This window comes from Phalangium opilio, unplaced genomic scaffold (assembly GCF_054372755.1).
Source record: "Phalangium opilio isolate 3A_F unplaced genomic scaffold, DU_Popi_V2 ptg000077l_1, whole genome shotgun sequence".
In the NCBI taxonomy this organism is placed as follows: domain Eukaryota; kingdom Metazoa; phylum Arthropoda; class Arachnida; order Opiliones; family Phalangiidae; genus Phalangium; species Phalangium opilio.
Window position 1 is genome coordinate 8464395 of NW_028324185.1, and position 25869 is coordinate 8490263.

Below are 25869 nucleotides of genomic sequence, written 5' to 3' on the forward strand. Positions count from 1 at the left end.
TAAAACGAAGCAGATAATTCATAATAAAATATTTTTACTAAAGGTATTTTGATGAAAAAAATTAAGATAAGAATTTTTTTTAAATATTTAATTTTTTATAATTATGTCTTCAAAAGTCAAAATTTGAATATCTGTTACTTCAAGCAATTAATTTATAAACTTATCTCTTACTTTTTCTCGCCTTTGTCTGCAAAGACAGTTTTTTTATTAATATCTGGGACTTCAGTCTTAATATTAATTAAAGTTGTTTAGAAACTAGCGTTTTAAACCTTAGGAGACAAAAGCAGGCGCTCCTTTTAAGTCTAAGGGCTTTGCAAGTACATTAGTTAAAGTCTCAATCCTTACTGGTTGACATTAAAATCAAGCCCAGTCCAACTCAAATAGCTTTCCCTTCGTTTTTAGAGTGGAAACTTACCCCTGATCGCTAACCTATTTCAATTACCCTAGGTCGCTAACCTATTTCAATTACCCTAGGTCGCTAACCTATTTCAATTACCCTTGATCGCTAACCTAGTTCAAGTACCCTTGATCGCTAACCTAGTTCAAGTACCCTTGGTCGCTAACCTAGTTCAATTACCTTTGATCGCTAACCTAGTTCAATTACCCTTGATAGCTAACCTAGTTCAATTACCCTTGATAGCTAACCTAGTTCAATTACCCTTGATCTCTAACCTAATTTACCCTTAATCGCTAACCTTTTTCAATTACCCTTTTTCGCTAAGCTAGTTAAATTGACCCTTGATCGCTATCCAAGTTCAATTACCCTTGATCGCTATCCAAGTTCAATTACCCTTTATAGCTAACCTATTTCAAGTACCCTTGATCGCTATCCAAGTTCAATTACCCTTGATCGCTATCCTAGTTCAATTACCCTTGATCTCTAACCTAATTTGAATAAACGTACAGAAAGTTTTAGTTTACAACATAGACTATTGCCGACGCATAATTTTCGCATCTTATAGATTTCAGACATGAACCTATGGCCAGAAGCGTTTGAAAGAGAAAAAATTCGGTAAAACACCAAATAATTGAAATATCACGGTGCCTTAAAACAATCTAAACATAACGTCAGTAAAATACAAGCTTTTGCTTTCAATATTTCCCTCGAGTTCTTTGAATGTTGAAATAGGGAACAGGGGAGCGTGATCGAAAGCGTAAAATCATATTGAAGACGGGTGAGGGGAATTTTAAAGGGAGAGTATATAGCTTAACCTTACTATCATAATTCCCTTCCTTTTAAGTAGACGACCGAAAAATACCACCTTCACCCCAATTCTCCCCCTTCAATGACGAACGAAAAATTTTATACTGCCCAAGGCGCTTCTGTGACACCCTACTACTACTACAACAACAACAGGGCAGGTCAAACTAAGAGCCTCATCGTTGACGTACATCATACGATGTGGCTAAAAATGGTCGAGAAACTTTGGCTGTCACTGCAAATTTTTCCCATACTATTCCTAAGGAAAAATTTCCAGTTATTCCTCAAAATATGTGAATAATTTTATGGAAATGAAAACCACCCTTAGCAACTTTTTCCTATAAGAAAAACTATTAGGGTCAGCAGCCCTAATTTAGAACAGCTCTAATTTGGAACACTTTTCTAAAAATTGTCATAACTTAAGTTTGAGAGCTTCAAATGAATATTTTAAGGGCTTATTTTGAAGACTGAAAAAATCTTTATCCACAAAACACGGCCTCAAGACTCTATCACAAAATCCAGAGAAGATACAAGCGTAATTAGACAACCTCATATTTTGCATAATTAATTTTTCCCAAAATGAAGGGAAAGTTCTCCCATTGGTCTCGGGAAATAAGCTTTCACGGCCAATGGGAAAAACATAGGCTTACGAAATCAATTCCATTGAAATCTTTGGATCTTTCTCTTGAAATTAAAGACTTTAAACGCCAGGTTAGGCATAAAAAGTATTGAGAAAACTAGAATAGAAAATACGTCCTCATTTGCCTAAAATGGAACACCCCCCAAAACACGGAAATTTCCTTTATCTTTTTACATCCATAACTAAAGGACAACAAAAAAGACCTTAAAAGATACGTAAATTCGTTACCTGTTTAATTATTTTGGTCCCATAGAAGTAGTTTAAAATGCAGAAAAGATACCGGAATTATTAGCCCAGTATGCAGATTTAGTCATAAACGTGAAGTCAGTTTTAGCTGATTTAGCCTGTTTGGCCGAGTGATATTGGGTTAAACACCACATCTCACTTGATTTAAATTAAGAATGGACTTTTCCGCCACAAAAACATTTCGTTGCATTTTGATTTAGGCATACATAATTATTTAATTTTTGTTAATAACAAAATAAGAGTTCGGTTACACGTAGTTGAGCATAATTAACGGAATGAACTGCACAGCCACTCAGCCAGTACAGCGCACCTAATTTCGTACTTTTAAGCAGACAACATTCAGTGTCCTTTTAAATATATATTTTGGAAGACATTGGTCGCTAGATGGCAGTACCATAAGCTTAAAACTACCCTGAAAAAATAGCCGCGTAAATTTGAAATTCAGAGATGGCCGAAGCTCAGATGTCCGATACAGATAGTTACAATTCAGGTAAACTATTTTTCCTTGAAATGTTTCATTACTTGGCATAGGCAATGGCACTGGGAGGGGAAGAAGCAATATCTAAACAGAACTCAGCAAAATATTACGCTACCTTCCTAAGCCTTTGCTTATTTAAAACCTATAACTTTATGTCTAGGTAGACTCATTATTTATTATTAATATTTATCTTAGACGGCTTCGTTAATAAGATCATAAGGCCCCATAAAGTATGGAGGAACAATGAAAACCTTAGAAAAGCCATGGAGAATGTGGAAAAGAAAGCCAAAAGCATTAGAGCGGCTGGCAGAGAATACAGCATTCCCTTAGGGACTTTGCATAGAAAAGTTCGATTTAGATCCCTTGTGTCCAATTCGACCGAATCCCATTCGACCGAACGCGTTTCCCATTCAACCGAAAACAGCCCAAATGTGCGGTTTTGGGAAAATATATGTCAAAATTTAAAAAGCAAACGTTTTCACTTTTTTTAAGGAATTTTTTTTACCCTACAGTTTTCGTTGTATATATATTGATGTTTGAATTGCAAAATTTAATTTTAAGAGTGATTGATAATAGAGAGAATTGCATTGTTTTGGAAAAGGTGGCAACTAACTATTAGGAAAATATTTTGGAAAAGGTGGCAGCTAACTATTAGGAGAATATTTTGGAAAAGGTGGCAGCTAATTAGTAGGAGAATATTTTGGAAAAGGTGGCAGCTAATTAGTAGGAGAATGTTTTGGAAAAGGTGGCAGCTAATTAGTTGGAGAATGTTTAGGAATAGGTGGCAGCTAATTAGTAGGAGAATATTTTGGAAAAGGTGGCAGCTAATAAATAGGAGAATATTTTGGAAAAGGTGGCAGCTAATTAATAGGAGAATGTTTTGGAAAAGGTGGCAGCTAATTAATATGAGAATATTTAGGAAAAGGTGGCAGCTAACGATAAGGAGAATATTTTGGAAATGGTGGCAGCTAACTATTAGGAGACTATTTTGGAAAAGGTGGCAGCTAATTAGTAGGAGAATGTTTAGGAATAGGTGGCAGCTAATTAGTTGGAGAACTTGAATTCTCTCGGAATACTGATGCGGATAACGGTCTCTGTCCATGGGAGAATGGTCATTGGTTCGGCCAAACCAACGTATGCCGATAGAGCGGACGGCTCTTCCTCGTACGGGAAGTCCGGAAGTTTCGCTAAGGTCGGAATGCCCTCCGGAGGTTGGCGGCTTTCAGAGGGGTCTTCAAAAGTTGTCAGTGTCGAGGTCGGGAGACGAATTACTTGTGTGGTACCAAAGTCAAGCGTAATTTGATGCCGGCGCGCCCAGTCAATTCCAAGGACTACGTAGGCGGGCAAGTGAGGCATTACGATCGCTTCGTGAGGGAAGGTCCTTCGAAGAATGTCTAAGGTGACGTCAGCCTTACCGGATGCAAAAGCGATGTGTCCAAATGCGGACCGTAGAGGTTGATTTGACGGTGATAGGTCTATTCTCAGCTTGGCAACGAAATTTTCATGGAGCGACGAGACTACGGACCCGGGATCAATAAGGGCCGTAGTAGGTCTCTGATTCACGTGGCACGGTACCCATAATAACTGTTTATCGCAAGAAACAGTATCTTCTAAAGAAAGTTCTATGTTGTCGACCGGATCTTTAAGTGAGTTTATTCCGTTGGTAGCTTGATTCCTTGGAGAGATTGTTATTTCAGGGGCCACGGACGAGCTCCCCCTCACGTCCGTGCGTTAAAGTTTCCCAAGGTCGAGGGCGCGGAATCAATTGCACGTTGTTCTCTTCAGTAACGGGACACGTGGCCTGGTCGATTGCAATTGAAGCAAATTGGTCGATTGTCTTCGGTGCGCATTCGATTGGCGAGATGGTACCCGGCTTCTTCTATTATCGGCTGTGAGACGTACTGAGATTCAGGAATCCTAGACCGATTCAAAACAGTATTCGTGCTTGTGGGTACTGTGACTGGTAGTTGGGTCTGGTAGCTTAGCATTCGGCTGGCATCGGGTCGATGGGTTGGCGTGCCGGAATGTCGGGCAGCAGCCCGGTTCCGAGAGGCTATACGTCGAGCCTCAGTGATCAAATTTACGGCAGTTGAAAGCTCGTCGAGACTTGTTGGCTCTGTGCGATATACGCCCTCGACAAGGTCCGCATGCAGTCCTCGGGTTATATGACGGATTTTTTCGTCTTCGGCTACTTCTCGGCCAAGTTGGTTGCATAGTGCCTGTTATTTTTCCAATTAAAGTGATAAAGTTAATTCGATTGTTGTATTTTTACGTTTTAATCCGTAAGGGTTCGATTTAAATTCTGTTTAATTATTTTGGTTTATCAAGACTGTTTAGGAAATCTGTTCGATATAATTAACCGCTAGTAAATTAAAGACACTCATGTTTTAGATAGTAAAAATTTAATAATAGTTAAGATGATAAAATTGGTACAAGTTACTCGTTGGAGTTCTGGTAAGGTTCAGATATTTTTCCGTTTGAAAAAGGGAGGGGAGAAGCGAGAAGAGAGATTTTTGAACTGTTAAAGCTAGGGGATTAGCCTCAGTATAGAGGTAGAAATTTTCTTGGTGGCCTGACTCATGGGTTTGTCCATCCATGGCTTATTTGTTAAAGAAGTATATTTTCTTTAAATTCTCTTCTCGCTCGTTCGAGGGGTCGTTCATAAAATCGAAATTACAAAGGGTGCATGCATAAAATAAATATACTACTTCAATTTATAACATACTCCCGCCAAATGTGGGTTAATGAAAACAAAAAAATGAATTAATCTAACATTATACAAATAAATCGAAGTATCTAATTCAAATCCAATTCTAAAGGGTGTAAAAGTTGTACAGGGCGTTTTAAATCAGTTTTTGGAGTCTTTACTAAGCAGGATCTGATAAGTCCATCTCGTCCCTGGTACAGTTGTTTTATTCGTCCCATAGTCCAAAGATGACGTGGTTGTCGGTTTTCGCTGACCAGGACGACATCTCCAGGTTTCAGTTCTGACGGTGGTTTTCCATCAACTGGTTTCTGGTGAGCAGAGCGAAGTTCTAGGAGATATTCGCTGCGCCATCGTTGCCAGAAACGTTTCAGCAGGGTTTCTCGATACATCCACCGTTTGTTTAATTCAGTTCGTTGACAGGACGCTTTGGATCCCGCCATTGTATTAGGAGGCAATGAATTAATTCGATTTCCAAAAAGGAAATGTGAAGGTGTCAATGGAGAAGGCTCTCCCGCATCACTTGTAATGTAAGTGATTGGGCGTGAATTTATGGCAGCCTCAACTTCGATGATTACTGTCTCTAATTCTTCGTAGTTAAGTTAGGCTGTTCCTAACGATTTTTTGAGACAACTTTTGACTGTTCCCACTTGTCTCTCGAAAAAACCTCCTCGCCAAGGAGCTCGCTCGATGTCAAATTTCCAAGTGATTTGGTGTGTATTGAAATAGTCCTTCAGTACTTCAGTCCAAATCTTCTTCCATAAATTCTCTAATTCGGTGGAAGTTTTCTTAAATGTCTTCGCGTTATCTGAGAAGATGATGCTGCAAAGACCTCTTCTTGCTATAAATCTCTTCAGACTAAGGATGAACTTAGCGGCGCTTAGATCTGTGACCAGTTCGAGGTGGATGGCGCGTGTTACGGCACAGGTGAACAGTGCAACGTATACCTTGTTGTTGTCTGAGTTGCCGGTTTCGCCTTTGACGATCAAAGGACCCATAAAATCTACACCAGTCACCTGGAAGCTCGCTGCTTCCACTATTCTTTCTCGTGGTAATGGAGCCATTACTTGATTGGCTGGCATTGTCTTGAGTTTTCGACAGATCAAACATTTTGATATTAAAGATTTTACTAGTTGTCTTCCTTTTGAAATCCAATATTTCTCTCGTATTGTCGTTAAAGTAGAAGCGACACCGAGGTGAAATACCTTTTCGTGACAATGATAAACTTGTAGTTTGCTGAAATGGTGGGTTTCTGGTAGTATAATTGGATGCTTTTTAGAGTAACTAAATTCCGATTCTTGTAGTCTTCCACCGACTCGCAGTAAGTTATCTTGATCGAGAAATGGAGATAAACTTTTGATTTTGGAATCTTCTTCTAGTGGTGAGTTTGATTCTATGGCTGCTATTTCCTCGCTATAAATTGAATTTTGAGCAGCTCTGACCCAATATAGTTCCGCTTTCTTGATCTCTTCAGCTGTTAATGGTCCATGAACTTTAATACTGTTGTGTCGTCCGTTACTTATCCATCTCATGACCCATGCTGTTACTCGTACAGGATACATAAGAGAACTGTATTTAGTTAGATCCATTATCGGTTCCTTTTGGGTTCGTATGTGAAGAGTGTTCTGTAAAGCGCGGTGTGGTCTAAGCTCCTCTTCTACTTCGCTTAGCGCTTGTTTCCTAGTTGTTGGCTTAGAGTTTTTAGGCCAATCTCTTTCCGGTTTTTTGAGGAATGCCGGACCTGTCCACCATTTTTCGTTGTCAATCAGTTGTGACATTCTGATACCTCTTGTAAGAAGGTCGGCAGGGTTTTCTTTACCACGAATGAAGGACCATGCTTGGGGATTGCTTAATGTGTGTATTTCTCCAAGTCTATTTGCTATGAATGGTTTCCAGTCAGTGGCTGGGCCTTTAATCCAGTGGTTAGTTGCCATTGAGTCTGTCCAGAAGTGGTAAGATGGCTCTTCATCCGCGAAGTACTGGGCAAGTTTCTTAGTAAGTCTGGCTCCTACCAGAGCTCCTAGTAGTTCCAAACGAGGGATGGTCAAGGACTTCATGGGTGTAACTCTGGTCTTGGATGCGACTAAACTGACGTCGATGGATTCCTCAGATTCGATTCTTACGTATACTACTGCTCCATATGCTTGTTCACTGGCGTCGCAAAAGCAGTGCAGCTGTGTGGAGACTGGACCTGTTTTTCGACTAGTGTTGTAGCATCTCGGGATCGACAGTTGGCTAAGCTCCTTTAATTCCGAACACCATTCATTCCACTTCATTAGGATATCTGGTGTTACTTCTTCATCCCATTTTGTTCCTTTCAACCAGAGTTGTTGGTATAAACACTTCACTCTTATGGTGAAGGGGGACAAAAACCCAATCGGGTCGAATATACGTGAAGAAGCTTGTAGTATATAGCGTTTTGTGTTGGTTCTTGTTAATAAGAATTCCAGAAGGGAATCTACTTCAAACTTGAATTCGTCTGTATCCGGTAGCCAGGTAATTCCTAGGACTTTCAACGGTCCTGGAGCTATTTGGGAGCCCATGTTGACTTTATCAAGGATTTTGTCAGGGAATACTTCTGTCCAACGTTGGCAGAGATCTTCAGAATTAGTTTGCCATTTGCAGAGTGGCATTTTGGCTTCTCGTAAAACTCTTTCTGCATCTGTTGAAAGTGAAAACGCTTTATCGACGTCGTTTGCTCCTCCTAATAAGTCATCAACGTATAGTGATTCATTTAGTAGCTTGCACGCTTCAGGGTACTCCTTTTCGCAGGTCTTGAGATGAGCTTTTATCGTGGCGGCTAGTAGGAAGGGACTTGAAGTCACTCCAAATAAGACACGAGTCATTCGATAGACGATAATCTTGATTTCTTCTTTAGTATTCGAGTTTCCCTCGAATCATAAGAATCTTGTAACATCTCTGTCTTTTGGTGACAAGCTTATTTGTAGGAAGGCTTTTTCGATGTCTGCCATGAAGGCTATTATGTACTTCCTGAAGTTTACCAAAATTCCTAATATTTCGGGATTGAGGTGTTTACCAGCGTGGAGGCATTCGTTTAAAGATGGAGCGTTCTTCTCGTGGGCAGATCCATCAAAGACGACTCTTAATTTGGTCGATACTCTTTTCAATCGTTCTAGGCCTCTGTGGGGTAGGTAAAAGGTTTCACCTTGTGTCCCAAAGTTGTTGTCTTCAACTTTGTCGATAATTTGGAGCTCGAGATAATTGTCTATGACAGCTTGATATCGTTCTAATATGGATGGATTTTCCTCGAATTGTCTCATCAAGTTGAAAAGTCGTTTTTTCGCTCCCATGTAGTTATCTGGTAAGTAACTATGATTCTGTTTCCAAGGAAGTTGGACTTCATATCTACCGTCTTTGGTCTTCAGAGTGGCTTCAAATAATTCCATTGCTTCTTGTTCCGCTGGACTTTCTTGTTTTGGATCATCAACAATACCCATCGATTCTAAATCCCAAAAGGTCTTCAGTGTCTTGGTGATCATGTCGGTTTCTGCTAATTCTTGAACCATGACTTTCATAACCTTTACCGTTGAGACGTTGACATTGAAGTTCGTAGCGGGTAACGGTCCGTTGATTGTCCATCCGAATATGGTATCTACGGCACAGAGCGTGACTGTTAAACGTACCACTGGCCCTTTGACAATTTTCCAATAGAAGTCACTAGCCAGTAGAATAGCTAGTTCATTCGAGACTTCGGGGTATTCTAATGGATTGTCAGCCATTCTTAGCCCCTTGGCTTGAATTTTCTGAATTATGTCTTCGTTGGGAACTTCTAATAATGAGCTACTTATGTTCGGAGTTTCCAAAGCTTCGCAAGTGATTTCTTCACTTCCGTCGGTGTTCTTTAACGTCAGTAGAACTACGTTTCTTTTTTCTATTTTAGGTTTCTGTCCTTCAAAACAGTCTCTTTCCACGACGGTTGTCCCAATTATTGGTAGCTTGAGAGCTTTGGATAGTTTCTCAGAAACGAACGTTCTTTGCGCGCCATTGTCCAATAGACAACGAGCTACTGATGTGTTTTCTTGAGCTATGACGTTGACGCATGCTGTTTGTAAATAAACATTTTTGTCAAGTTTAACGATAGTAGACATCATGGTTGTGGCGTTATTTCCGGTACTCTTTTCCTCCTTGTTTTTAGAGTTATCTTCACCCATTGGTTCTGGGTATTTGGTAGGACAAACGACTTGGTCATGATGTTTACCGCAAGTTGGGCATCTTATACGGTTACGGTATCCGCAGCCTTTGGCCAAGTGTCCTATTCTAACGCCAATGAAACATCTTCCAACCTTTTTCAATGCTTCTTTTCGTTCCACATATGTGAGGGTCTTACATTCGTAGTATTTGTGGTCAGCTTGATCACAAAACAAACAATGTTTAACTTCGTTAGAATCAGCCTTGACGTTAGCGAGTAGATTTAAAGTAGTGGGATGGCTTCTTAGATTTCTATCTTGAGGAAAACGTGATATTTTTCCTTTAATTTATTCGATGGTGGTCGAACTTTCCTTCAGTTTAGATTCAGCCATTTCGTGCATCTTTTCGCGGCTTTCCACCTCTCTTCTAAGGAACGTTAACAGTTCTTTTGCCGTTGTATCCAATTGGTCATCGACTCTTCTGGCGAACTGCAGTGTGATTTCTTCCGGCAGATTTTGTAGAAGTAGGTCATAAAACACGATTTCGTAAGTTTCTGGATTAATTCCTAGTGAATTGAGACTCCTGATCTGAATTTCGCAATTATCGTATAATTTTCTCAGTGCAACGATGTCGTTGGATTTCTTAATTAGCGGAATTCTTAGCAGTTGTCTCAGATGAGCCTTTTTGATATCTTTAGTTTTCCCGAAGCGTTGTTTCAATAATTCGATAGCGTTATTGTAATTTCTCTCAGAAGCGGGTAATCCTTTTATGACGCTCATCGCGGGTCCAGTTAAGTATTGCTTCAAATACGTGAACTTAACTGAACTGTCTAATTCTTCGATATCGTGTACTGATATTGAGAATTGGGTCCAAAAATCTTGCCAGGTGCTTGCATCTCCATTAAACTTTTCTATAGTAATTCGTGGTAGTTTAACATGCATGTTTTTGTTCGTGTTAACATAGGTAGTCGAGGAACCTGAAGACGTATTTTTCTTTAATTCTAATATCTGTTGTATTCTAAGTACTAGATCCTTAATTGTTTCTATAAATTTCTCGTCCCATTCTTCTGTTGTATCAATTTCCGATTGATACTGATCGTCGTTAGATATGTGACTTTCGATTTCTACATTAAGAGGTTCTATCTTCGTCTTCTTATCAACTAATTACGGTAGCAACGTTTGTAATTCTTTTAAATCGCAATTTCTATCATCTTTCGTTAATTCTACGCTTATCTTGTCCATAAGTACTATTGTTAACTCCCTAAGTCTTTTCCTTTTGTTAAGGGTTCTTTCTAAGGAGTTCATGTTTCTTTAATTTTCTTCTGTCGTTGATGAATTTCAGAATTTAATCTTCGTTACGCGTCGAACTAATTCTAGAGGAGAGATTCCAGTAATAAGGGTTTGTGACTCACCAAAGATGTTCTAGTCGTCTTCAAATTAATCGAGATTAATTCTGATCGAGTTCAACTGTTTCTAGCGGTCCCGGGTTTCGGCACCATGTTATTTTTCCAATTAAAGTGATAAAGTTAATTCGATTGTTGTATTTTTACGTTTTAATCCGTAAGGGTTCGATTTAAATTTTGTTTAATTATTTTGGTTTATCACGACTGTTTAGGAAATCTGTTCGATATAATTAACCGCTAGTAAATTAAAGACACTCATGTTTTAGATAGTGAAAGTTTAATAATAGTTAAGATGATAAAATTGGTACAAGTTACTCGTTGGAGTTCTGGTAAGGTTCAGATATTTTTCCGTTTGAAAAAGGGAGGGGAGAAGCGAGAAGAGAGATTTTTGAACTGTTAAAGCTAGGGGATTAGCCTCAGTATAGAGGTAGAAATTTTCTTGGTGGCCTGACTCATGGGTTTGTCCATCCATGGCTTATTTGTTAAAGAAGTATCTTTTCTTTAAATTCTCTTCTCGCTCGTTCGAGGGGTCGTTCATAAAATCGAAATTACAAAGGGTGCATGCATAAAATAAATATACTACTTCAATTACCTGTAAATAAGTCGCGAGTTGACTTAGTGTGGATATCCCTTCCTAGACCAAGCTTAGATTATTATTATTATTTATAACAGTGCCAGGATTGCCGTGCTGTACACTGGGTATGATTCATCAACGCCCTGTCGGCGATGGAAAAGCGTATGTTCGACATCGGCGACGTCAACGGGTTTTTCAAAAGCTTCACGTAGAATACGTTTAGCGGCGGCCCAAGTGGCGGGAGGCTGAGTTTCTAGAACATCGTCCCAAAATTCTGCAGCGGTTCCTTCGAGGTAGAGTGCGGCATAGTTGGCCCAGCTGGCGGCGGCCCAGTTGCTTAGGGTAGCCACGCGTTCGAAACGGCGAAGCCAGTTCTTTATGTCTTCGGATGGGAGTCCTTTAAAAGTCGGTATCATCGAAGGGGCGGCCATGATGGTAATTAACTCGTGCGATGGTGAACGGGTATGCCCGGCGCCTCCACCAGTGAAACGGTTTGTTTGTATAAAATGTCTTTATTGTCTAAAATGTCCTTATTCTTATAAACTCATGATAAAATATAGTTACTCCCGATTAGCACTTATAGTTTCTCGCGATCCGCGGTCGTAATGAGTAGCGCGGGTGGATGGCCGCGATAGGTTGTTCTTCAGCGGGGTCAGCGGGATGGTCGTTGACGAGGTCAGCTGGACGGTCCTTGGCGGGATCGGCTTGATGATTATCGGCTGGGCGGTTGTCGGCGGAAACGGCTGGCCGGTTGTCGGCGAGAGCGGGCGATTCGGCAACTGGGGCAAGCGGTAAAACCAGATATCGGCTGGCGGCTAGAGCTTCGTCGTAATGGCTGGTGGCTGGATCCTCTCTCGCTGCTACTCGAGACTATGCCCCGAATCTCTGACGGTCGCTCCGTTTTATAGGGGTCGTGGAGGGAGGAGTCGAGATAAGGCCGTTCTCTGCAATGTCTATTATTGCGCTGTTATCAGTAGATGAAAACCCAGCGGTCGGTCGGGTGCTTTTGGAGGGCTTTGGTGTAAGGTCCACGACAATATCATCAGGGTGCATCTCTACCTGCCAGTATCCGGATTTGAGGTCGAGCTTAATGATATATGGAGGCTTTCCCATATAATCTATAATATCTTCAATACGTGACACCGGATAGGGATCGTCCACAGTAACGCTATTTAACCGGGTAACGTCTATACACATGCGTTTTCGGTAGTATTTTTCTTACCTACTACGATAGTGGGTGATGCCCACGGACTAACTGAAGGTCTAACTAACCCTTGTTTCAATAATTCTTTTACCTGTGTATCGATTTCTTCATTTACTACCCGACTGTGATTATAGGGTTGACGGTGAATCGGGACCGTACCAGGTTTTAGTTGGATCCGATAGAGTAACAAGTGGGTTCTACCCGAACGAGCGGAGAAAAGGGATGAAACTTCTTGACAGATTCTTATTAAGTCCCCAACTTCTCGTTCCGTCAAAGTACCCATATTTAACTGGGACACATAAACTGTCCCTGTGTCGAGATTTTGGTTTTGGGTGAACCCGGGCGCATGGTCTCGCAAATAAATGAGGGAAGAGTATATCCACAATACTGGAATTCGTTACGTTCATGGTCGATGCTAGCTCGCAACTCGTCCAATAGGTCCAATCCCAAGATAATTGGGAATTCTATATCTTTCAGAACGTGAAAGCGTACCGGTATTGTCCCCATTTGCCTCCCCAAGTCTATCTCCAAGTCAATATACCCTACAGACGTCGTAGTTATGTCCTTTTGTACCCCGTTGACAATATTTGATTGAGGAACTATTAACGAAATGACTCCCAATTTATGTAAGAAGTCCCAAGCGACAATACTACGATCGGCCCCACTATCAAGAAAAGCAATGCATGGTTTACATGCGACCTGAATTACGATCCCCTTGAGGCGACTATCGTTAATACTATCCCCTTCTGACGGAATGAAGTTGAATAGGGTCTTGTGAGTTCCGGCGCACATCCTGAGACCCGTCCAGGATGCGTCCTTAGCGTTTCCCTCACCTGGTGCGAACCTTGTGGGGCAACAGGTGGAAGCGCCGGTAAATTTACTTGAGCTGGGCGAGGTGGTGTACCTGCGGGTCTAGGACAATCCCGACGAAGATGGTCAAAGCGACCACATCGATAGCATGCTTGGGATGAGGGTGGTCTATTAGAACCACTTGTCTGACCGTTATTACTGGCCGCCGAAAAAGCCGCGGTTCCAGGAAGACCGGAAAATCGAACCCTCTGGCCAGGACTTGAATTATACCTCCCCTGACCCTCCTGAGACATTCTTTTGCTCAAAACCACTTTAGATACGCTTAAACTCTCTTTGCACTTGAGCCATGGTACGACAGAGACCCTCTGGCAACAGCAAGTTGATTTCCGATAAAACATTGATGATTAAAATTTCGACTAAATCGTGTTCTGCAATAGGTTCGACCAAGGTATCATTCAACTGTATGACTCGTCTACGGTATGACTGTAGATCTTCCCCTACAGTCTGTCTTATACTATAAAGGGCGGCCCTAATTTCTCTGTCCCTTCGGGACAGGGTTGACAAAAATCCGGATAATTTGAATAAAATCCAGACCAATGGTTTTTATTGGATTAAACCGGATTTTATTGGATTTATCCGGATTTTTTAAAAACACGAGACATTTTAGGTTTTTTTGAAGGCAAAGTACTTCTGTTTAGCTCTTATTTAAGCTTTGGGGCACCGAGTCCCCAACCGCTAGCCCTGGTTCCAATATAAAATCGTCTGCAAGTTTAACTGCTAAAATGTTTTCATGAAATCTATTTTTTTCCTGAGTGCACGAGCCTAACATTAGCGCGGCTCCAGTAGATCCCTTAAAAGGGGACTTTCCTTCTAAACTCCGGGTTTGGCTTGGTAAAGGCTAGTGGGCGGGATTTATACATGCACTTATAAATCTCACCCACAAATGCCTCTAGCTTTCCCAAGCCAAAACTGGACTGCTGGAGTTCATAAGGAAAGTCAACTTGTAGGGGTTCCACAGGAACCACACTCTGTTTTAATTTCGAGTAATACTGGTAAAATATTGTAAGCTGTAACTGGACAGTAACTGGCAACATAACTATTAGTTTTATCATTTATAATAAATAATCTTTAGTTGTCGCTTCCTATACTTTTGCCTTGTTTCTGGTTGTATTTTAATTATTTTTATGGCACAAAATTGATTTTTCCCCATTCATAATTAAGCCGGATATTTTAGGTGGATTTTTTTCAGTGGATTAATCCGGATTAAACCAGGTGGTTTAAACCGGACTGGATAGGTAGTTGCCAACCCTGCTTCGGGAGGACAAATATTCCTGATTAAATTGTTGAAGAAAATATCCCCAATCCCCGGGACGACTAGCGTAGCGACTAAGATTTTCCCACCAACTGAGGGCATCCTCCTTTAATGACAGAGATATAAACAACTCTAGGTCCTGGACCTCAAATCTATGATACCGAATAAACATTTCCATTTGGCGTAAATATAACTTGGGATCCTCCCGGCCCGAAAAGCTGGGCAACATTATGGCCTGTTCTATGACAAGGTTATAGCGCATGCCGCCGGCTGGAGTTGCGACTATCTGTACCGGGTTGGTGGGGTTCACAAGTGGGGGCGTATTAATTCTCGTCGCACTATGAGTCATTCGGGGTGGTGTCTGAGAAGGATTGAAAACCGGAACAGACTGAGCTAGAGAAGGCTGGCCCCTTCCCGGACTATTACCCGGGGCTACCTGTATCAGGTTATTGGGGTTCACCATTGGAGATGTATTTATTCCAATCACTCGATGAATTACTTGAGATGGTGTTTGTGAAGGATTAACTACCGTGACATGCTGAGCTAAAGAAGCATGGGGTGAAGTATTGGTTCCAATAACCCTATGAGTCACACGAGGTGGTGTTTGAGACGGATTAACCACCGGAACATGCTGAGCTAAAGAAGCATGGGGTGAAGTATTGGTCCCCATAACCCGATGAGTCATACGAGGTGGTGTATGTGGGAGATTAACCCCCGGAACATGTTGAGCGGGAGAAGCATGGGGTGAAGTATTGGTTCCTATAACCCTATGAGTTACACGAGGTTTGTATGTGACGGATTAGCCCCTGGAACATTCTGAGGGTTTGGACTAGACCCCCGGGGAGAGTTACAAGCTCGTGGTCTAGCCTGATTATGACTTGCGGTACCCGGAACCCCTGGATTTGACGAAATGGGCGGGACAATCTGAGAATTTGAAGGCCCGATCAAAGCATGTACAGGGGTATTGGCAGTTCCTGGTCGGACGGAGGAAACATGAGAAGGAGCAGAGGCTCTTAATATCGGGATATTTGGCTGAAGAGGAGCCTTAAATGGTGATAAAGGGGTAACTCCCTTCTGTGGCTCCCGAGGTGGATCATTTTTCCCATGTGCTTTACCAAAATGACCAACGGTATCCCTAATTCTCTCGGCTTCAACCCTAGCCCAGGCTTGCCAGTCTTTACGCCGTTGATCATCCACAGCGTTTAAATCGGATGGTCGTAAAAACTGCCAGACCCTGACGATTTACTCGAATTGGCCTTATGTGAAGGTTTGGAGCCTCGAGAACCCTTACGTTTGGGATCACAATCATTTAAGAACCTAGCCATTAAGTCAGAAGTGCCAGGAGAAGACAGCAACTTACACTCTTTGCCAGGTTTAGGGTTTAAGGTCAAGGATATGGGAGGCCCGGGATGTTGAATATGGCCAGTTGGCAGTTGGGGATTATTGCCCTGACGAGGTTGAGGAATGTTAAACCCATGCAACGGGGTATGTCGATTATATCCTTCGGTAGCACCGATTTTACGGCATATCAAAAGGCACACATATCCCAAAGTCACCGTAACCGCAAATGGGATAAAATAAGGTAGAATTATATGATCCAATATAAAATAAAGCCCCATTTTGGATTCGAAAAATAAGAAAGTCGAGTTAAAAGGAATTAAATGAGCCAAGTTAAGAAAGTCGAGTTAAAAGGAATTAAATGAGCCAAGTTAAGAAAGTCGAGTTAAAAGGAATTAAATGAGCCAAGATAAGAAAGTCGAGTTAAAAGGAATTAAATGAGCCAAGTTAAGAAAGTCGAGTTAAAAGGAATTAAATGAGCCAAGTTAAGAAAGTCGAGTTAAAAGGAATTAAATGAGCCAAGTTAGATTATAATTAACTTGAACCGCTATGCTCAATAAGACCATGGGCCCAATGTGGCTGCCCTTAACTGTAGGCTAACCTGAAGATGAATGATGACTCAGCCCGGTAATAATAAGAGCGACCTTGGCTTAGGATAAATGGTTTACGGTTCATTCAGATAATTAAAACTGACCCTTAGTAAGAGTTAAATTCATAACCTTACCGAAAAATTGGTGATAATTCAAAAAAGGGCACGAGACACGACAAAAAAAATGGTTTCTTCTAAGTTTTTTTCAAAAACTGGTTCTATAAACGGAATAGCAAGTACCCAGAATGGCGGCTCAACGAAAACTGAGCGCTGACAAACGCCGACACGTAGAAGCCAAATTTTTGCCCCGCCCTATCACGTGGGTCTAGGAATGAGACATAGCCCACTGAGGAGTCCCAATCACCCCTGTCAACACCCACCGGGCCAAAATACAGAGCCAAAAACCGAGTAATAAACTTTTGTAAGATCAACTTATCGTTCGTAGTTTCCTGGTTGGCCGTGTTCCCGTTGACTGCGGAACACCCTCAAAGATCCCCCAGGCCGGGTCAGGGGCTCACTGTAGGTTGTTCAAATTCCCACGATGTGCAGAAGGAACACACAAAACGTACATCAGCCAACAAGTCCAAGAGCAGCATACAAAAATAAAGTTCACTCGGTGAAAGCACAAGTGTCGAACGTCCGTATCAAACACAAGTCCGTATTAAACGCAAAGCCCGGAAAATAATGGCGCAAAATTCAAAACGTTCTTCCTCACTCGGGGCATCATTTGAAATCGGGCGCTTTCCACTGATACCCGAAAACACACGACTACGTAATTTCAGTTAATCCAATGTATTTATTAACATATAAATCCGGTTAAATTATATATATAATCCGTTAGTAAACAATAAATATACAATCCGTTAGTAAACAATAAATATACAATCCGTTAGTAAACAATAAATATACAATCCGTTAGTAAACAATAAATATACAATCCGTTAGTAAACAATAAATATACAATCCGTTAGTAAACAATAAATATACAATCCGTTAGTAAACAATAAATATACAATCCGTTAGTAAACAATAAATATACAATCCGTTAGTAAACAATAAATATACAATCCGTTAGTAAACAATAAATATACAATCCGTTAGTAAAAAATAAATATACAATCGTTAGTAAACAAATATACAATCCGTTAGTAAACAATAAATATACAATCCGTTAGTAAACAATAAATATACAATCCGTTAGTAAACAATAAATATACAATCCGTTAGTAAACAATAAATATACAATCCGTTAGTAAACAATAAATATACAATCCGTTAATTACAGTAAATAAGTAAATAAAGTCAATTATACTATAAGATACTATTAACTGGTTCTGACGCCGGTCCTCCTCCAACTGCACTGATTCCCGGGCTACAGTTGAATGTATCCCCTCGGGCCTCCGGAGATCAGCCAATCCCGGCTCTCGAGCAGACGACCGGTCTAAAGTTCAGCTTCCGGGGCCGTCTAGCGGGGAACTCTGGTATCGCTTTAGATGGCTCCATCTGGTGGTGAACCCTTGTAACGGTTAATGAGGGTTGGGGAGCGGTTGTTAAAATTACGTCTAATTAAACATGAGAGGGATTAAATCCTTTTAGAGACTTTATCGGTGTGGGAGGTAAATTTAACGGTTGGATCCATCGTAACGCCTAGGTCAGATTCAGACAGGGTAGTACGAATGGGTTGACCGTAGAGACGATAAGTATGCCGCCGGTTAGAGGATCATAGGTGAAGTACAGCGCATTTATTAATATTTAAGCTGAGGCCATGATCAATGGCCCAAGCTTCTATGGAATCCAGGTCAGTTTGAAGGTTTATAGAGTCAGATGGGGATTTTATACGGGATGAGAGCTTTGTGTCATACGCAAAGAACAATATTTGCGAAAATTTAACAACACTAGGGAGGGAGTTGATAAATACATTAAAAAGTAGTGGACCTAAAACTGAACCCTGGGGGACACCTTTCTCAATGGGGGCCCAGGGAGAGTGCTAGGTGCGTATACATTATTGACCTTAATTATAGTGGTATACATACATACATAAATAAATAAATTAATAAATACATAAATAAATAAATTAATAAATACATAATTTAATTAAATAAAATAATTAAATAAATAAATACATAATTAAATAAATAAATACATAATTAAATAAATAAATAAATAAATAAATAAATAATTAATTAAAAATTAAATAAATAATTAAATAAAAAATTAAATAAATAATTAAATAATTAAATACATAATTAAATAAATAAATAATTAAATTAGTAAAATGAAGTAATAAATAAACAAAATGGTTTTGAAGGCGTTGTAGCGAGAATGCATTCGTAATTTTGGGAGCTAGATGGAGAGTGTATCATCGAACAATGACCTTGGCTCGAAGCAATGTTGACCGCGTTATAAAATCGACAGTTGTTTTGCACAACTTCTTGATTTCCAAAGAAAAACATTTGAATACATCGGAAAAAGTATATTGCCCACCCGGATATTCCGATTTTACCGAACGTTTGGGGAACTATCACTACGGTACATGGAACGACGAGCCTGATAATGGCCTTCACAAATTTCAAGGTGCTCGGGGCCGAAATTCAACGGAGAAAGCAAAACATTGTCGCACTATGTACGCAGACTATTTTTGGGATGAATCTGGGGCAGTACTAGGGTTCTAAATCGGTAAATTACCATCGTAATTTACACGGTAATTTACCAGGGTAACTGTAATTTACGATTTTCCTGGGTAAATTACGAAAACGGTAATTACCGTGGTAATTTACCGTCGTAAATTACCACGATGGTAATTTACCACCGAATTCTCATGTCTTTCTCTTGGAAAATGGTCTAAAAGCTCCATATTTTGCTCTAGCCGCGCATGCACACTTATTTCTTTTCATGAGACATGAGTAAGTCATAGAAATCGAACAGTAAGCGTGGAAGAAATATGATTAAGGAAATGAAATTTTATTTTCTGGTCTATTCTTTTTATCGAGTTCCTTTGCGTCAGCTGGAAACCCTATAGTTGTTAGAATTTTGTAGAGATGGGCCGATACCAATATCTGTATCGGCACCGATATAGGTTTAAACTGGTATCGGCCCATCTCTTGAATTTTGTTCTAAAAACGTCAAATACCAATAATTCACAAAATGGGTAAGAAGAAGAAAGTGGATGTAGCTGCTCAAAAGTATTATGTGAACTGCAAACATCAAAACTCGGTATTTAAATAATGTACGACACTATGCTTTGAAAGGTATAGCTATGTTCAAGTGGTATTTTTCAATATTTAGCTTGGAAACGATCAATATATTTTATTTTTGAATTTTCGTAAATTACCATGAACGGTAATTTACGCGGTAAATTACCGCGTAATTTACCATTTTCCAAAATTACCGTAATTTTCGAACCCTAGGCAGTACCCTGGCAGTGGGATATGCCTGGAGTAACTAAATAATGTTACGTCAATATGTCAATTCAAACTTACAATAAAAGTAATCGGCTCTAAATGAGCCACGTTTTAATACGTTCAATATACGAAATTATTTAAATCACTTCAGTGGGTCCGATACAAAACTAAACTTCTTCACCTCATGGAAACCATTGTCTAGGCCTTTAACTATTTATCTACGCGGAGGTTCACGCACAAGTTCTTTCGATTTCTCTACGTAATTACGAACAACTCCCATGAGTTCTGTCTCGCAGTCCATTTGCAAATCTTTGTGCATTTCGCATAGTACATAAGCTAAATATTTGCAAAACCATTGTGGTCTGCCTTCAACATTGGTTTGGCAATCATGTGCAATTGAGGCTGCTAGAAGCCTGCAAGGTGAAACATGTTTAAATATGATATTTTTAGTCCTTCAAGAATGTAGCGGTTAGCTTACCCTGCAGCTTATCAACTACAACCTACTTGAGGCCAATAGCTGCTTGCTATAATCTAGTGGTGTACCCCAGAATCGCCACTTCAGTCTCTTAAGTGGGGCTTGATAACACCGGAATATAGAGCTTATTGGTCTCAAATAGTTAAGCACCCCTGTATACTACTGGTCCACTTTGGATATATCTTCATTTATGCTTTTAAGGGCATCGTCACCCTCATCAGGTAAACGCTCCCTCTTGGTTTTAGGTTTCACTGTAGAAGCCCTAGTCATCGAAGGATTTGTATTATTTTGAGCTGAACTGTGCTCGTTGGTGATATTGTTAGCATTTATTGAAGTTTCCCGTCCTTCATAGGGCTCATGAACAGGTGGGGTGTTGCAAGATGTTGAAGGTTGTGACGTTTGGTTGTTTTCCACTTCATAATTCTCTCTGATATCTTCCTCTTCAAGTATACGAACTTCGCAGCCAATTTCACTAAATATCTGCCTTACATTTTAATAAATTGTACAATGACTGAAAAAACCCCGTATTTACTTGATTTGCAGCTTCCCCATCTTGCTCTTCATCATTTGGTGGATGTTCTTCAATGTTTGAAACTGTGCTAATGTTGCAATAACCTTATTTAATTCAATGAAACAGAACATACTAAAGAAACATACTCTCGTCGTGCTACCACATCTTGTAAAAACATGAGTTGCCTGAAGAAGGGCCATTTCACTAAATTTATGTCCGGTTCTTCAATATACTCTTGGCCTGATTTTTTTTTGGCTCACGGCATGGAAATTTGTGCGGAACTGATCTTTGAGATACTTCCACATATTTTTTACATCTTTTACTGCGAATTATATTGTTGGCCTAATATTTCACATTTCAAAACATTCTACATACACAAATGTATTATTACTTACTTGACATTTTCATAATATCTGCAATTTCCTTCCATTTGACACCTTGCAGAATTTTGTCACGATAACCTTCGTTGGATTTATCCCATATTTCTGGGTAGTTCATAACTAAGCTGATTAAAGCTTTTTTATCTTTTTGCCTAATTGAGGCTTTCAAGACCTTGTCCTGTTCCTTTTGTTCCTTTAGTGACATTTTATATTAAACCACAGTGATTAAAATTCAACAAATTACTACCGCTAGTAGCCACGACCTAGGCACACATGAATAAAAGGGTATAAGGCCAAGCTGTACATTGGCGAGACGGTGGAACCAAGGTTTTTTTAACCGCGACCTGTCCCGTTTGGAATTCAAGAGGCAGTGAAGACAGAGTTACGACGGTTGGAGACAGCGGGCATTATAAGGCCCGTTTCACACTCTCAATGGGCAACACCGATAGTTCCTGTGGTGAAAGGCAACGGATCCATACGAGTTTGTGGCGACTACAAAGTCACAATCAATCCGCATTTGCGTAAGGACAAGTACCCGCTTCCCACGAACGACGACTTGTTTACAAGGCTGGCGGGAGGTGACAAGTTCACGAAGATAGATCTGACTGCGGCTTACTTGCAAATCAAATTGGAAGAAGATTCCATCCGATACACCACTATCAACACCATTATCGGATTATATGAAGTAAAGCGCGTACCATTTGGAATAACGCCCGCGTCATCAATTTTTCAAAGAGCGATTGATGGCGTGATCAAAGGACTGACGAAAACCGGAGCCTTTCAGGACGACATTATCATTACCGGAGCGGATGACCATGACCTTATTCAGAATTTGGATGCGGTACTTGGTCGGTTGGCAGAGTCCGGTTTGCGCATCTCGAAAGACAAGTGCAAGTTCATGCAAGAATCAGTTCAATATCTAGGCCACGTCATTGACAGGAATGGAATTCATCCTGTACCCGAAAAGGTTCAAGAGATTCTGGCAGTAAACGCACCCAGGGACATCACGCAACTAAGATCGTTTCTGGGAATGCTGAATTATTATGGAAAGTTCATACCCCATTTGGCGACCTGTTTGGAACCGCTTCACAAGTTGCTTAGAGGAGAGTCACAGTGGACCTGGAATGACTCGTGCCAGCGAGCATTTGAAGATGTTAAGGATCGCCTTGCACGATCAACGATTCTGACTCACTTCGACGTTACGTTACCAGTTGAGCTATTCTGCGACGCGTCAGGATACGGCGTAGGAGCTGTATTGATGCATAGATGTCCCGACGGAAGTAGAAAGCCCATAGCTCATGCCTCGAAGTCTTTGAATCAAGCCCAGAAGAACTACTCGCTAATTCATAAAGAAGCATTTGCAGTGGTATACGCTGTTCAACGTTTTCAGCAATACCTGTATGGAAAACATTTCACCCTGTGGACTGATCATCAACCACTTGTAACGTTGTTTGATCCGACGAAGGGAATTCCAGATACCGTTAATCCTCGTATGCAGCGATGGGCCATCATATTGATGGGTTACGATTTCACAATTAAATACGTCCGCACAACCGACAACGTCATTGCCAATTTTTTGTTCCGTTTGCGGCTACCCAAATGGACAAAGAACCGGGCGAGAGTGACGAAATCAGAAGTATCTTTCGTCAGCAATTGGACGTCTTGCCCGTCAACTCTAAGAAGATTGCAACGGAAACAAGAAGAGATGTCCTGCTCTCGCAAGTTTTACGTTCGGTTAAGGACGGTTGGCCGGAGAAGACGTCACCCAACGATGACATTCGGCCGTTCTTCATCAGGCGCAACGAGATCTTGGCAGAATTCGGATGTTTGATGTGGGGATCTCGTGTCATAGTTCCGAGCAAGCTTCGTGAGCAGATTTTGGCTGAGCTCCATGATGGCCATATGGGAGTTGTCAAAACCAAAAGTCTTGCGAGATCGTATTGCTGGTGGCCACATATGGATCGTGACATTGAAGATTTAACCCGCCGATGTCAAGCGTGTCAGGAGGGTCGAAAGTCAGACGTGAAGACTCCGCTGCATGTATGGCAACATCCAAACATGCCATGGAGCCGAATCCATGCGGATTTTGCCGGGGCATTTCGTGGTCATACCTTGACGCTTTCTCTAAGTGGCCGGAGGTCAAAGTCATGAAGAACATCTCGGCGGTGGAAACCATCTCGGCTTTCAAAGACGTTTTCGCACAGCATGGTTTGCCGGAAGTGTTGGTCACTGATAATGGCAGTCAGTTCACTTCGCAAGAGTTTCGTGACGCCATGACAAGAGACGGGGTCCGCCAGAAGTTCTCCACACCTGGTCACCCAGCAACCAACGGTGCGGCGGAAAATTTCGTTGGGACTTTCAAGAAATGCGTTGGAGCATAGTTGGACACGGGGCTGGATTTACGTGAGGCCATACGTCGGTTTATCTTCCGGTATCGGGTTACACCTCACTTAACTACGGCCATGACACCAGCAAAACTGATGCTGAAACGAGACTTGCGTACAAGACTCGATTTGTTGAAACCGCCGAGCGTGAATGATGTTGTTCCTCTCAACCAACAAAGGCAGCAAGAACACTATCGGGGGAAGGAGAAGAGTTTCCAGGTCGGGGACCTTGTTTGGGCCAAAGATTTCCGTCGAAAGCACGGGTGGAGCGAAGCCACGGTCATAAAAGTTTATGGCACGCGCACCTATGACGTCCAAACGACCGACAAATTTGTATGGCGGAGACATGCGAACCAGCTACGCCAATCATCGCCGATTGGTAATTCGGATTACTGGCCCGATGTCAGTTCAGCTGTCGATACGTCAGTACGGGTTTCTAGCGATGCCAGCGCCATACCCATCGCCAATGCAGACGATGAACAATCAGCGATTTCTGACGAAGAGCCTACTGTACCGTGTCCGGTGGGAATTGAACAAACCATTCGTAGGTCAACTCGTGTACGCAGACCTCCGGACAGATTCGCTACCTAGCCACAAGTTAATTTATTAAAAGTTTTGATTGTTTAAAATTATTTAAAAAAAATTGTTAGTGTTCCCTAATATTGTTAAATGGGGAGGTGATGTAATGTATTAGGTTTTTTATCATAATAGGCTAACCAGTTTTTTATTATCTTTTTATCGATGCAACCATTGTATATAAATATGTTCAAATTGTAATAAAGTATCACTTTCGTACCCGGATTCGTGGATGTAGTTTCTCTCTAACAAAGACATTACAATTGGCAATGGCGATTCTCATTGTGGCTTTAAGGTCGTCGTGTGAATATGGTTCAGTTGCCACAATGTCCATCTCTCGGGCTTCGTTTCCAACTATCCGGTCAACCCTACGTTGACGTCGTTGAACCGTAAAGCTACCTTCTGCTAGTAGGTTAGCTTCTAGCTTACCAAAAGTCCTTCGAGCAGGTGTCCTTCGGTTCGGAAAACGTTCGGAGTACAAAATAACTGCCTCCTCGGCATTCACCTATAACGTAAATCATATCCAACTTTTCGCGATAAGTAAAACGCGCTATCATAACGAAGTACCAAGCTAATTGTCGTATCGTGAAGCGGCAGGAGACGAGTGTGGCAATAGCCATCGTACAGTTCTGTCGATTTTGCATCGGAACCGATTCCATCCTTACCGAATTCACTTACACCAAGCGTTAACAGGGGATGACTATCTTAGGCGTCAGGACTTTTGTATGGCAATGCGGTTCCTCGATGAAGAAATGCCAGGTTTCCTTAGCAAGGTTATGATCTCTGACGAATTAAAATATATATGGCAACACAGTTAAGTCTTCCTTAATCACCCCTAAAAAAATCAAGTTAATCGAAAAGAAAACCACCAAGTCGCAAAAAGCGCCATCGACATTACAGGAAGAAATATTACGGCAATACCAAGTATCAGACAACGACCACTCTCTTTTCGACGCCAGACCGTTTGTGAGCCAAACAAAATGTAGATAGGAAGGCTAGCAGTTCAGTGTCACTCGTTACTTGACTAACTCGGCTAGTTTCAGAGGGCCTGACAACACTGCACAGCAGTTAAAGCTGAGAGAGGGGGAGGGAATATCTCTAGCCCTTTTAGTGGAAGCTATCTATATTTAGAATAGTAAAATAACATAAAAATTACTTTAAATTAATCTAAATCGATTAAAACTGGTTGTATTACCATTTCTGACTCCCTTTAATTATTAAAAATCAATTAGCAAAGTAAATTTTATTTGAACACCCGGGAGAGGGTCAGTGAGGCCTCATTTCAAGAAGGATAAATTAGAATTTTGTTGGTGATAAGCGGGAATAGCCCCGAAATCCATGAGCATCAAAATTCTTTGACGAACCGATTGAAGCCTTTCTAAATCGCATTCATAGTCTCCCGTTTATACCCCTCCCCTTGGTAGTTCTGTACAACAAAAGAACTTCAAAATCTCACTGCGGGGGCCAGCCGACCAGTTTTACCTTTACCCTTCGT

At 41.0% G+C, this 25869-nt stretch overlaps 2 protein-coding genes across 2 annotated transcripts; both read right to left on the bottom strand.

Annotated features, from left to right (window-relative positions):
- Positions 1 to 5871: 5871 nt before the first annotated feature.
- LOC149657558 (uncharacterized) lies at positions 5872 to 8115 on the bottom strand. Its single transcript, XM_089844702.1, has one exon. The coding sequence runs from the start codon at positions 8113 to 8115 to the stop codon at positions 5872 to 5874; it is 2244 nt and encodes a 747-aa protein (XP_089700828.1).
- A 51-nt stretch (positions 8116 to 8166) lies between these two features.
- LOC149657559 (uncharacterized) lies at positions 8167 to 11825 on the bottom strand. The gene is made up of 3 exons (XM_089844703.1): positions 11510 to 11825; positions 9786 to 10577; positions 8167 to 9734 (listed from the first exon to the last, which is right to left on the bottom strand). The coding sequence occupies exons 1-3, from the start codon at positions 11823 to 11825 to the stop codon at positions 8167 to 8169; spliced, it is 2676 nt and encodes an 891-aa protein (XP_089700829.1).
- Between the last annotated feature and the right edge of the window lie 14044 nt (positions 11826 to 25869).